Below are 14,094 nucleotides of genomic sequence, written 5' to 3' on the forward strand. Positions count from 1 at the left end.
GGTTTTCATTAGTAATTTTCTTTTACTTTATCATTTGAGCTAAGATTAATATTTTCCAGGTCCATTCCAGGATTGATGGGGAAGGTGTGAAACGAACATCATAACGTGCCACGTACCCCCCTGGTCCACAAGTAAAAGAGAGGGCAGAGTACAATTATTGGTCGGTCACTTAAGGCACGGAAGTAACTGAAAGCCACTAAAGAAGAAGAAAGGTGACTGCAAATTAAAAGAAGTTAATTAGAAAGAAAATATATAAATTTAAAATAATTTAAATAAATAAAGCAAAAAAAGCAAGAGAAAGTAGGTCTTACTTGGCACATTCTTAGTGACTAAGAAATTGAAGCCTGGGAATCTACATGACAATGATGTATTTGTATTCCATATGTTTGCCACCTGGAGTGGAGGGCTCCATCTTGTTCCACTGTGGAAGTCTAATTTCTAGAACTCTTCAAAAGCTTTTCTTACGTTTCTTTTAAAATTTTAAGACGACTTATTATCATAAAACGTCTTTAAAGTTTACGAAACAATCAGATTGCATATTTAATTTTTTTTTTTGTCATTCGTGATCCTCAAGATTAGTATATACGATCACAAATGATCTATACTGTTAGGTTCTGTCAAAAACTCCGTTAATGTGCTGATATGACATATATATCACAAAACATCCCTGAGGTTCACGCATCTATCACAAATAGTTCCTACGAAATATTTTTAATTTAAAATTCATAAAATTTTAGTTTTCTTTTTAAAATTATTTATAAATGAAAAAATCATTTATAGAAGGATTTTAATCTTGAGGACCATTTATGAATCCTAAACCCTTAGTTTTTTCATTTCAAAATTTTATGAATTTTTAATTATTTTTTAAAAATTCCATTAGTTTGTTGATATGGCATATATATGGAGCCCACAACTACAATAATACAGTGTCACATGTATTTAAAATATAATTTATATTTTTAAATTAAAAATTTTCACATGACCATTTGTGATAGGTGCATGAACATCGGGGATGTTTTGTGATGTATATATGCCACATCAACAAACTAACAGAGTTTTTGAAGGAACCTAACGACAATGACCATTTGTGATCATACATACTAACCTTGAAGACCACGAATGACCCAAAAAAAAACATTAAGGATGCAATATAATAGTTTCGTAAACCTTAGTGACGTTTTGTGATAATAAGCCAATCTTTTATATTTCAATTCCAACAACAAATTTCTCAAAAAGAAAACTCAAGTGATTAAATTATACTTATTTCTTTTTGCTAATGGGCTTATAATGATACTTAGTCTCTGCAAATTCTACACTTTTTTTTATACAATCGATATTGAGGGAGGGAGAATCAAACCTAGTACCTCGGATACAGTAATAAATGCTCTAAATCACTCGAGCTAATTTTATCCACACAAAAAGTTGTCTTTATTCACCATGAATAATCCATTAATCTAACAACTATTAATTACGTTAAGAGTAATGTTACGGAGATCCCATCTCTCTAATTGAGATGGAACCCACTCACACAATGAGTCCCATTTCTATTAAAAACATGATACATAAATGTGGCGTCTGTATTTTCCTTAACCGAAATCATATATCAATGTAGAATCTTGATCCATATCATAGATCTCTAAACAAATGGGAAAAAAAAAACAGAAGGAAACGTTTCTTGCATATATTTATCTTTTTATTCCCCATATTTTTGTCCATGCTCTTTTATATGCTAATCCTAGTATACCATATTCCACAAACTCATGTAGGCAGGGTAGCCTTGGTATGATGGAGCCTTGGATAAACCCTCAACTTGCAAATTTGAAATAAAGTAATATGAAAGGAATATAAGCTAAAGAAAAAGGAATTGTCCTATTTGTCCAAAAAACAGAAGAAAAAAAAACATTTCAAAAGAAAAAGGAAAAAAGTTCTATATTCCATGGCCTATATATAGAAAGCCTGGGCCATGTAAAGGGTTCAACAACAACAAAATCTCAACCTACAAAACAACACAATCATTTTGTCATTCTATTTCCTCTGTCTAAAACAGAGCTCTCCTTTGACTCTGTTTCCTCTGTTTTCATGCTTCCAATCATCAAACCCCTCACAAAATCTACTACTCTGATAGTAGTGCTACCAATATTGGCTCTGATCAGAGACATGGTAGGTTATCAAGCCTTGCGAAAAATCCGTTTCGTTTTCGAGTGAGAACCACACAAAATCCTCACAACCCTTTTCAGGATTTTCATTGATTTCTTCTCTCAGAACCTCATTTTTTAAAAAGAGAAATGGATTCAATCAATTTTTATGACATCAAAGCTGAGAAGGCAAACGCCATATTGAGGTACCGCCAGCTCCGGAAGATTGCAAATCTGTTTTGGTTGATAGAGGTGTTTGTTGTTCTGCTCCTGCTTTCCAGGTTTTCTCTTCAGCTCCCTCATGCTGTCAAGAACTCTGGCTTCTACTTCCAGGACATATCAGGCTTCGTGGTTAGCCCTCGCTTCGTGTTCGTCGTTGGAAATATAATTGTCATCATTCTCCTTGTCAAGTCCGGCAGGTTTTCAGGTAAAGACTCCAGCACAGGAGCTGATCTTTACGATGAGTTTGTTCACAACAGCGAAAAGAACCAGAAGATTCGGAGCGATGCGATCGAATACCATGCCATACAGAACAGAGCTGAGGACAGCACAGCTTCTGAGCAGCCTCATACTATTTCTAGGGAAATCAAGAACTTTACAAGGAGCCAATCAGAGAACTTAGAGCGTGAGGCTTGCAAGAATTCACGGCGTTTACTGAGGCGGTCGGAGACAGAAAAATTCAAGAAAAGGGTTGAATATGGTGAGAGATTGGCAGAGAGTGCGTACCCTGAAGACTCCATGAGTAATGAGGAGTTTCGCTCCAAGATTGAGGCTTTCATTGCCAGGCAGCAGAAGTTTCGACTTCAAGAAGAGTTCTCTGTAAACTAGTGTGAGTTATGGGATGGGAAAATCTAAAGTTTCTGTTTTTTTTTTCCCCCTTTCTTTTCTTTTTGGGGTGGGAGGGTGTTTCTATAAGTATTTGTACATTGCAATATTTCCCTCAAACTGATAAATCTATAGTTCTAGTAGTAGAAGCAATTATGCTACCTGTTTAGCAATTTTTTTTCTTTCAAGAATTACTTCTAAAACCTTATTTTTCTCTTAGACAAGGTAACAATGTCGGGCCACTCCATAACTTTAGTGGTAGAGCGTTTACTCTCACACTCACGAGTCACGACAAGAGTTCGAGCGAGTTCCACTCATACTTCGATAAAAAAACAAGGGTCGACCATGTGGCATGACCCACATCACTAAATCATCAACTAATCAATTCCAACTTCCAAGCATATGCCAATAGGCTAATTGAAAATGGGTACTTCCAATTTTCAAGAGAATAGATTTGCTGATAAGAGAATTTTCCTGAGCTGTTTCCATTGTCTGTATGGCTCAAACAAGGGGCATACTGGCAAGAATGTATTCTAAATTCTGTTCCACACATTATTATGCATCAATCCAGACTTTCTCTTTCTTTTTTTCTTTTTCTGGATTGAAAGGATAATTTGGTGGCGTAAAGTCTGAAGAGTTTCCTATAAAATTGAAGCAGTTTTTGACAAATCAGTTTTCAGCCATTCCATAATCCATGGACTTTACTGGACAGCTCCATATAGATGAGCATCTTTACCCTTTACCTCAATAACACAAACCAGAATAAGAGGGGCACAGCGTGGGACATAGAATACAAGCACTAAATGTTGGTGCACTGAGCTTTTCTACTCACTCAATAAAAATCTTTGCCTTTTCACCAGCACTAACTCTATACTAACTTTTGGTAATGTCACTAAACTACAACCCTATTGGATTGTCTATATCTTAAGATTCAATTGTATTTGATTCTTAACTAAAAATAACAATAGTAAAAACTTTTAAGTCTATAAGCCCTCGAAGAATCGAGAAACACTCAGATAGATTATGACAGTGTTGAATGGTAGAAGGTGTGGAGTAAACTGCTTGATCAAATCCCTCGAAGTTCCTTTGAGCTCTTCTTCACCTTGCCCCCAAGAGATGCACAACCACTGAGAAATAAAAAATGTTCATTGAATTTGAACACATGTTACCTTTTAATTCGACTATTTTATCACTTATCACTCTTACGTGATAGGAACAAACCCACGTAAGTTTTTCTTAACTTAATCAGCCCATCCAACCACTGCTGGATGTGATTTTTCGAATGCAATTTATGGATAAATCAATAGCTTATTACTTTTTTAATAGATTAGAAGTAATACAAATAAAAACCATATTGCAAGAAGTTTTGAACTTTATTTATTAATAGCAAACAGCTACAATGGATGTAGAAATTGGAATTGAAAAGCAACATCACCGCAATATAAACACATCCAAATGATTAAACAGCATAATGCACGTAGCTAATGTTCATGTGTATGAGTTTTATGAAATTCTGATCCAACTCTGCACCGGCTCAAACAGTTTTGTAAGAACTATAGCTGAAAAACGAGTGCTAAACAAGTTAGATAAATATTGAAATGGCATGCCTTTGTTGTTCGCAATGGCTGCAGTCCTGAAGTACAAGAACTTAAAGGAGTTTGAAAAATGTTTGGATGGCATGTCTTTGTTGTCTGCATCTGATCAAATGGATCAACAAAACTTTTCTCCATAATGCCTTACAAAACTGAAAATTCATTGATTTCTTAAACAACCAACATATTCTCCAAAGAAGATGGAGGAAAATTTACGGCATATGTTACAGAACCTTAAAGCAAGACTTGGGGAGGGCAACCAGATACCAAAACAGCATAAAAGTATATAGACAGCCAATCAGAAGGCGCAGGAATTGTAAAACTTGCTCACATCATTTTTTTTTTTTTGTTCTAATTCGAAGCAGAAGATCATCAACAGTTTCTCCTTCTCAGTCTATGGATGTTGTGGTGTATCAAGACGATAGTATCGCGCTTGACTTGAACAATGGAAGCGATCCTCTGCATCATTTGTCCTTAACTCTTCTCTACGAAGACCTCCCTTGCATCACCAGCTGAATCAGCAGCTTCTGGAGCCTAATGGGTGGCCATCAGAGTAATTCACCTTTATGATTCCTCCGGCCACTTCAATGATAATTGAACCATTCACCACAAGCAAGTCATTGAAGTATTTAATAACCCCAGATTATAGTAACATGTAAAAGCTAACAATAGAATTGTTCAGGCATGCATAGATTGGGGGGATGACTAATACGATCCTTGAAGATTCCTTCCAGTAATTTTGGGAAAAGCAAAAGGATCACATCTAGGACATTGCTTTCCAATTACCCAAATTAAGTAAACGAAGTTGACACGCCACTCTCATCCTCCATTGTAGTGGCCATACTCGAGAAACAAGAGCCTCTAATTAATCCTACTGGCCAAACCGACAGCAACATTCATAATATATAACTCCACAATCAGCCCTCGTCATGGATTCTCATAGATGGACAATGCATTCTTTATCTTCGTCAAGCCAATGTCCTCATCCCATGCTTTGTATACCCTACTCTTCTTTCCAGAGATGCATGACATTTATTTAAAATCCTTTGGTATTCCAAACCACAAATGACCCCTTGTTTGCAAACTCACATGGATGGAAACCACTCATGGCCTTTCCCATGAGTGCCATAGCAGCAATGCTTGGAAACTGCTTCTTTTGAAATTCAGCTACTGTTGCTTTCAAACGTTGCGATTTGAAAACAACCACTGCTTCAGACTTCTTTTGGGATGCTATTTTATTAGACCACCTCCGAATCCAAGGATGTGAGAGTGTTATATTTTGAATTTTCGCCCCCGAGTCAATGGAAGACGACTCACCATTTCTTAATAAAGTTGCAGTTTGATCCAATGCCATCTGTTCTTTACCAAGAAATCTGCCCATAGAAGGTTGTGAACTAGTTATACCGCATTTCATAATCCTGTTAGAAAATTTGTTCACTTTTTCATGTGAAGAGGCTTCTCCCATTTTTGAGCTTTTTGTACCATGAGCAGACTGAGAAGCACTCAACTTGAGACGTTTAACCCACCTGCTGCCTGGCTCTGGTCCCCGAGGTCCTTCTGGACTTGCAATGGATTTTGAATTTGTGGGCTGCTCAGCATGGGAAAGGAGATGTTCCACATCCAAACTCTGGGTTTTTGAAGTGCTTGTCTCCCTTTCTTCTGCTGAACTTGCAAAAGGTGCAACCTGATTTATGTCAAATAATTTTGTGTAAGTAAGTCTAGCTCCAATCTCTTCTCTGCCTGAAGTGAAGGCTGATTGAGATGTAGGTGACTTCTCGCCCCTCTCAACATGCTGCAAAATTCAAAAATCAGAACGGGTTCCCATTTAGTGTTATGCTAAATAGGTTATCAGATTCAATCCAACATAGTTGATCCTTAAAAGGCCAATTTACTTGGAAGGCAACGTTTAAGGTGTTTTGGGTGAACAAATACTGATTCAACAAATTATTCACAAAAACAAAATTAGTAAGAGTTACCTTATCTGATGGAGATGACGCCACGACACCTGATACAACAAGCAGAATCATTAGCCAAAAGACATAATAAAGCAGAACACAGAAAACTTCTTATATGTTGCTACTAACTTTAGTGATAATTACTTTCTGAAATATATATTAATTTTAAGCACGATGCTGTAAAACCTAAATAGCCTATACATATAACATGGTGTAAATGATGTTCAACTGAGTTGAGAATCCTGAAATATATGAGATAGAGTGTGTCACTACCAGGAAGAAGGTTATCCTGGAAAGCATCCATGCCCATAATATCTGTTTCAGAAGATGATTCGACCGCAGGAGCCTTGACATCTCGTACATCTTCCTCTCCTTCACTGTCTGTAGAGCTCCTGTAAGGTAGCAGCTTGAATCCAGGCTGAACAGGGAGAACATACTCTGGAGAAAAACCACGGAGCTCACTGGAAGCTTTTCCTTTCAATTTTTTTGATACAGTTGACTGTCCAAACACTTGAGCTCCTTCAGACAAGTTAACACCGATGTTTTTTGAGAACAGAAAATGGTGGATTGTGTTTGAGAACTTGGGAGGACCTCCAGATAATTCTTCCTCAGCGTTGACAGTAGCACATATTCTCATAGTATCCATGTTATGCACAGAACGCTGAAGGCTTGGCCGAGAACAGTATCCTTGATATACATTTTCCAATTTGGTCACCTCTTGGGGACTGCTGCTGCTTGGAAGCAAACCAACACCAGACTGGTTTTGCATTTCCCAGAAATTCTTACCAACAAAATCTGGTTTCTGTTTACTGCTTCTGGAGGGGTCATGTTGTACCAAAACCGCATCATTCTGCCTCGACAATGAACCTTCTGATCTTCTAGAGATGGAATTGTCATTGATATTCCTCTCATGAGCCAACAATGTGGAACTTGAGTGATTAATAGTATTTCTGACATTTTGTCGAGGTGCTAGAAGAGAGTTCGAATGATTAATTTCCTCCTCTCTACACATGAAAGAAGGCAAAGAAGTGCTCCCACCCTTAAATTGATGTGGCACAATTTCAGAATCTGATCTCATTAATTCATCTGGAAATGACTCAGAAACAGCTGGGCTATTATTCTCAAGAAAATTATGATATTTCACCTGCCCGCCGGGAAGCGTTGGGGTGGCTTGCAGAGCCCAGGCAGGCATTGCAGGTGAGTTACTCTCACTAAGTACACCAGCATGGACAGTAGAATTTTGCTGGTCTTGTTTAGCCAAACTAATCTTTGGAGGAAGACTGAACATTGGAAAGGACTGGCCTTCCCATCTCTCTTTCCTTGTTTCCTTTGAACTCTCTGTCAGACTACAACCCTCATTGATTTTTCTTACTCTTTCGGGTTCAGTTACTTCTCCAAACCCTCTAAACAAGGCATGCTTCTTAAAATCATGAATATTTTGTTGGGCATCCTCATAATGAATTGATACATGACCACATGCCTTGGTTTCTGACTTACAAGTTGTGGACATCCAATGACCCATCCAAACAGATTCACAAGGATATGAAGCTCGCTCACTTGTTCCTTCACCAGCATCATATGATCGTGTAACCCGATCAGACATGACAAATACACTTTTACACTCTGTCCAGTTTGGTTTAAACAACTTTATTTCAATGGCTCACCAGAAATCACCTGAAAAATCATACCACCATATGTATATCAAACATGAAAAGTTCAAGCCTTGTACCACATCCCCATCCTCATGGATACAAAGATTTCAAATTTATAGTACAAAATTCACATTCTTTTTTCCAGATAGTAATTGAGGAGAAAGAAAACTCTTTTGGGTTACTAAAGATATACCTCCTTTTTCATTTTTGCTAACGCAGGCACACAAAATTCCAACGTTTATTATTTGATGAAATAAACAAAAGAGAGAATTTAAGCCCAAATTACCTCCAAAGGTGAAGATGGTAAGACTTAGACACAGCGAGCGTTTGACGGCAGAGATCCAGAGGGCGTGATGGAAGCCAAAGCTGCAAGATATGAGGGAGAGAGAGACAGAGAGGTGTGAGGTTGGGGAAAGTGAATGTGGGAGATGAAGCAATAAAACCCAAAAATGAGAAAAGCTTTTAAAATGACATGGGAAGCAGAGCAAAGAGCATCTGAAAGCCGAGGCTTAGCAATTTGCTCAGCCAAGACAGCCACAGCCACAATCTGTGAGCCAAATAAGGGCGGGACCCATTAACCTGCACTTTTCCATTTGGTCCTCCGCATTTTATACTTTTCTTTTATTCTCTTTTTCTTTGTTTATTCATTTAAAGATTTTATATATTTCTTGTTGTCAAAATCAAAAGATTGTATTCATAATTCAGACATAAACACCGTTAGCTACATAAGTTAATTTAGGATTGTTCACCTCATCTGTCATATAAGGTGCTATATGAATGTGGTATATAAATATGATAAGAGTAGCATTATTCATAAATATAATAATATCAATATAATAATATCAATACGAAGGAGTTCAACAACAGCATCAAACTCATACAATAACACCAAAATTTTATATAATTCATTGTATATTTTTTTCTAGGTAAACATATTCATTGTATGTTCAGAACAGCAGATGTTTTTTGTATTTTTTATAAGGTAAGATGTATTAAATGGAATTATAACGCACCATATGTATGTGCATAATAGTTAAATTGTGAGGACATTGTACTTGGCAATTATTTCTTTTATTGCAATTCTTATTCAACACCATTGGACTTAAAGTTATTACAATCACCTTGTAGATTATGGCTTGTATTAAAAAAAAAAAAAAATTAAGGTTAATGGAGTTTAATCTAGTGAAAAATGATATTAACTTACAAATAAAAGATCTCATGTTCGAATCTTCATGACATCTTAGCTATGTACGTGTAAGAAATTCCCTCTCTTCTAATTTAAACTGTCGCTTATACTAAAAAAAAATATTTAAAAAAACTAGGGAGTATGAAATTCAAAAACTAAATAGAGGGACTAACGAAAGTGAGAAGATTCTTGAACTATGTAGTTACTTATAGTTGTAATGTTAGAGCATCTCCAACAGACTTTCTATCCTCTCATCCCTATCTACTTTGACTAAAAAGAATGAAAATCCTCCTCCAATAGACTTCTTACTTGGCTATCTATTTTAGAGAACCAACTTTTGGTTCTCTACATGTAGAGAGGAGGAGAGAGAATTTGGCTAGGAGGAGAGAGAAAAAGGAAGAGAGATAGAGACATTTGGGAGGTTGGTGAGGTTGGGTTCTACTTTTTTTAATAAATATATTGGATTTAGAAAGAGGAGGAAAGAGAAAGAGAAAATAATAATAAAATATTTTAAATTAATCAAAATAAAGAACATTGCTGGAGGAAACACCTTTTAAATGGTTTACTATAATAATTTTTTAGCTATTTTAACTAAAATTTGACTAAAATTTAAAGACTCTTCTGAAGATGCTCTTAATATGTCATATTCTTCATTCGACTTTTCTTTTCCAACATATTTAGGAAGGAAAATATGTCAAAAAAACAAAAAGTATATAGAAAAGTAATGTGCTGGGCACACAATATTGATATATATAATCCATGATAAAAGACATTCTATATTATATTATTATTTTTCTTTCTAGGATCTGGGCCTGCCACATAAGGTTGAGTTTGAATGTACCAAGATACTCAAGCCAAGATTTGTTGAGAGACATGGGCACTTTTCCATTTTAAAAAAAAACTGCTGAAATATCTTTTCCCCATTGCAAATATCCTGGCCAACTGACTGAGCTTGCAAAGTTGAAGTAATGGGCAAGAACAGCCCCTCATCATGGACAAATATCTAAGGAAGCATGCTCTCCAGATATATATAGATGATATTTATTTTGCATACAATTTATTTTACATTATATATTTTATTGCAATAAAAAACTTACTTTGATAGCTTTAATTTGCACTACATGATTCTCCAAGAAAAAAAAAAAAGAAACATCATTTGACATATCAACATCCTGTTTTGAATTGACGTAAATTATAATTTGTGTTGAATTCGTTTTATACTATTTAAAATTAAAAGTTTAGATATGTTATGCATGTATTATCATTCGAATGAAATCATAAAATCGTGTGAAAGGAAATATAAATAAAAATTGATATAATTTCAGTTTATGGCCCTTCACCACTAGTGAAATACCACATTAATATGAAGGTAATGGCAAAATTAATAGGCTCAGCTGATTGGCCACTTCTTTCAGCTGTAGTCTTCCTATTGGTTGCAATTTATTTTCCTTCTCTTGGAGAAAAAGAAAATAAATATTTATAATTTTTAAAAAAAAAAAAACCAAAGACCAAAGAAGGAAAAGTCAGAGTCGGATAAGCATGAAAACGTGTACAACAAAACACTGAAAATGAAAAGCAAAATTTTTGTGGCAGGCTCGGCTGGTTTAGAGTGTGGAGCCAGCCAAGCAGAGATCCAGAAAACCAATCTTACCCTTTTTTAAAATTTAAAAAAAATTAAAAAGGTAATAGTTTTTATTTTATGTACATGGATGACTTGTTGGAGGGTTACGTTGCCACACACCTTGTTTACCCACCGAACATCATGAGTTTGGCCATATTTTGTCCACGTCATTTCCTAGAGAGGGACACTTGTACTATGCTGTCTATTGGTCGTCTCATTTGAAATTATTAGGGGTGGCAACGGGTCGGATAGGAATCGGGTATGATAATACAATTCTTATTTTTGTTTCCTATTTTCGCCCCAGTCTCCGAACTCATCCTTGTTTAATAGGTTTCGGGGAATTTCTGTCCCCGTCTTTGTCCCCGACGGGGGACTCCCCCATACCTGCCATGGATTCCCGATATTTTTTGCATAAAAAATATTTATTATGCATTTTAACATTAAGTTTCATATTAAATTATCATTCAACACATCCAAATTAAGTTTAATTCAATTATTCAAAATCACATCAATATGAAATCCCAGAGAATATTAGGAAGAATTAGGAGAGGGAGGTTAACTTAGGGTTAAACATAAATATTATAATTATATATATTTATTTAAATATAAACATATATGTTTTCGGGTCGGGTTCAGGGATGAGGATGCCAATATCATCCCCTCCCCATACCCGTCGGGGATTTTTCAAGTTCAAGGATCCCCGTACCCATTACCCATTTTGCCCCGAAATTTCTCCTCATTAGAGTCTGGGACCTGACAGGGACCAGCCCCCGTGGGAATTTCTGCAATCCCTAGACATTATAAGGCCATCTCCAGTCATGGCCCAAATTTTTTTTTTGGGCCATATTTGGCCCTTTAGTCCTCTAACCAGGCTACTTGTAGCCCAGCTTTGGCCTTGGCCAAATTTTTTTGTAGGCCCAATGCATGTGCTTTCCAAAAAGAGAAAGTATCATGCGTGGGTAAGAGTACGAAACATCTTATGCAACTGCATATTCAATAGCCAATATTAAAGGCGCGCTGACATCAGCTAGCCGTTAAATTTTTATTTTATTTTTAAATAACCTCTTTAAATGTTTTCAAATTCGTTTTATTTTTAATATATATAATTGGTTTATGATCGTTGGAGGTCAGAACCATAGATTGAAAAGTTACTTTTTTTTAAAATATATTTAAAACCTTTTAAAATGTTTTAAATTCGTTTTGTTTAAAAATAAAAAATAAAACGTGCACGTGTCATATATGGAATATTATCTTTAAAGAGTAGTTTAATGAAATTAAATAATACATAGTTGTGGAATGTATGAGTGTTATACCATAGTTTTTCTTAAAATAATAAAATATGAAGGACCCTAAAATATAGCCCTGCATGGCTAGAGATGAAAAAATTTAACCCTATATTAGTCTTTAAAAAATTAATATTTTAGAGGGCTTAAATTTATAGTCATTGACTACATTTAGCCCTATAACTAGAGATGGACACTACCATCTAATCTTCCTCCATTCATGTAGAAAAACTTGTATGAAACGAGAATAGTACTATTTCGTTATTTTTGGTCAATTACAAACTATCAAGTGAAAAAATTATCATATATGAAATATCGTAATTAACCGGAGATAATAAAATAGTAATATCCCTATTTCATATAAGTGTTTCTCCCATTCATGTCAAAATCAAATGGGAAATGTTTAAAAGTATTTTCTCTTATTTTTATTTTTTAAAATTTTATTTTCTATTGCCTGTGTCTTAGGTAATTGGAACTACCAACACGACATGTGTTTATCAATATTTTTCAATGGGTCAAATTTATTCGCCTCATGATTGACTTTGTCTGCAATGATTTTAAATGATCAAATTTCATCCAATCTTGTTTTACTTTTTTTTTTTTTTAGTAATTTCAGATTTAGAATCACAATATCGTGATTTTTTTTATTATTATAAACAAAAGTATAACTAAACAGAAGATCCACAAAGAAAATCCTAAGTTCCGAACATCATACAATATCGTGATATTTTTTGTGTTATTTCGTTTTCTTATCGAGTATTGGTTAATTCCAACCTTTCTTTTTATCTCTGCATATTTTATTCAAGAATAAACGAAAGAAGACAACACATGTCTAACAAGATGCCCATCATATAAGAAATAAATATAAAAAATATATATAAAGTTGCCCATCTTAATCAAAATTCTCCTTCTCATGACGTAAACAATAAACCGCATTTCGCACGTCGAATTCTAACACGATAATGAAAGAAAAACCAAACATCTAATATTACGAGTGCTGCTATTTTCAATCCTTGTTTTATTTTCCCAGCATTCAACATTATTTGCAGCTAGTGCACAAACTCCATGTTTTTTGCTTGTTTTGGAGAAAGAGATACCAAGAAGTGAAGCGGCTATAAACCACCATATGAGGCAGGACCCACATGCTCACACGCCTTCCACCCTTATGAGGCGGGACCTACCCTTTGTCTTCAACACTAATAATATGATGTTTGGAGCGTTCTGAGCTCCAAAAGATACCTGAATTTTTTCCCTATTGACCCCATATTAAGAAATGACGTGGCAAGGGCCCATTGGGTCAAGGTCTTGGGCCTAGAAGCTAAAGTATCCACTTAACCCAAGAAACAAGGCTTGGCCCAACCCAAACCATTATGGAGGCGGAAAAGTTTGACCAAAAAGCAAGCTCGGCGACTGCTCCTCGGCGACTATTCATATTTTGTCGTTAATGTAACACATTTATTATTCTGGTAAAAAAAGGTAACACATTTATTATAGTTTGAAGACTAAATTCATATTTTGATCATTAGAAATAACATGGTTTTTTGTAATATGAAAATTACAGGTTACAAGGGTCGATTAGACGAGCTATTCTTAAGTACACTCAATTTTATATAATTTTGTGTATATTTCTTTTGTTTACTAGATTTCACCCACGAATAAAAGTGATAGACATAAAATTGTATGAAAAAAGCATTTTGGTTTTTCAAAAATAATAACAAAATATTCAAGGTTAGTTAAAAATAACTAGCGATGCTGAAGTAAAATTTTAAACTGGCTTGCCAAAACGCTTTTAAAGTCATCTTTATGCTAAATTAACTAAAATTTGACTAATGTTGTTGCAGATTC

At 35.2% G+C, this 14,094-nt stretch overlaps 2 protein-coding genes across 2 annotated transcripts; one reads left to right on the forward strand and one right to left on the reverse strand.

Moving 5' to 3' along the window:
• Positions 1,783–3,141, forward strand: LOC18767674. The gene has a single exon (XM_007199302.2). It carries the CDS (start codon positions 2,286–2,288, stop codon positions 2,961–2,963), a length of 678 nt encoding a protein of 225 aa, XP_007199364.1. The 5' UTR covers positions 1,783–2,285; the 3' UTR covers positions 2,964–3,141.
• Positions 4,667–8,626, reverse strand: LOC18768726. Its single transcript, XM_020570101.1, has 4 exons — positions 8,446–8,626; positions 6,781–8,181; positions 6,529–6,557; positions 4,667–6,344 (listed from the first exon to the last, which is right to left on the reverse strand). The coding sequence occupies exons 2-4, from the start codon at positions 8,108–8,110 to the stop codon at positions 5,589–5,591; spliced, it is 2,115 nt and encodes a 704-aa protein (XP_020425690.1). The 5' UTR covers positions 8,111–8,181; positions 8,446–8,626; the 3' UTR covers positions 4,667–5,588.

The sequence above is a fragment of the Prunus persica genome, chromosome G8, assembly GCF_000346465.2.
Source record: "Prunus persica cultivar Lovell chromosome G8, Prunus_persica_NCBIv2, whole genome shotgun sequence".
Classification (NCBI taxonomy): domain Eukaryota; kingdom Viridiplantae; phylum Streptophyta; class Magnoliopsida; order Rosales; family Rosaceae; genus Prunus; species Prunus persica.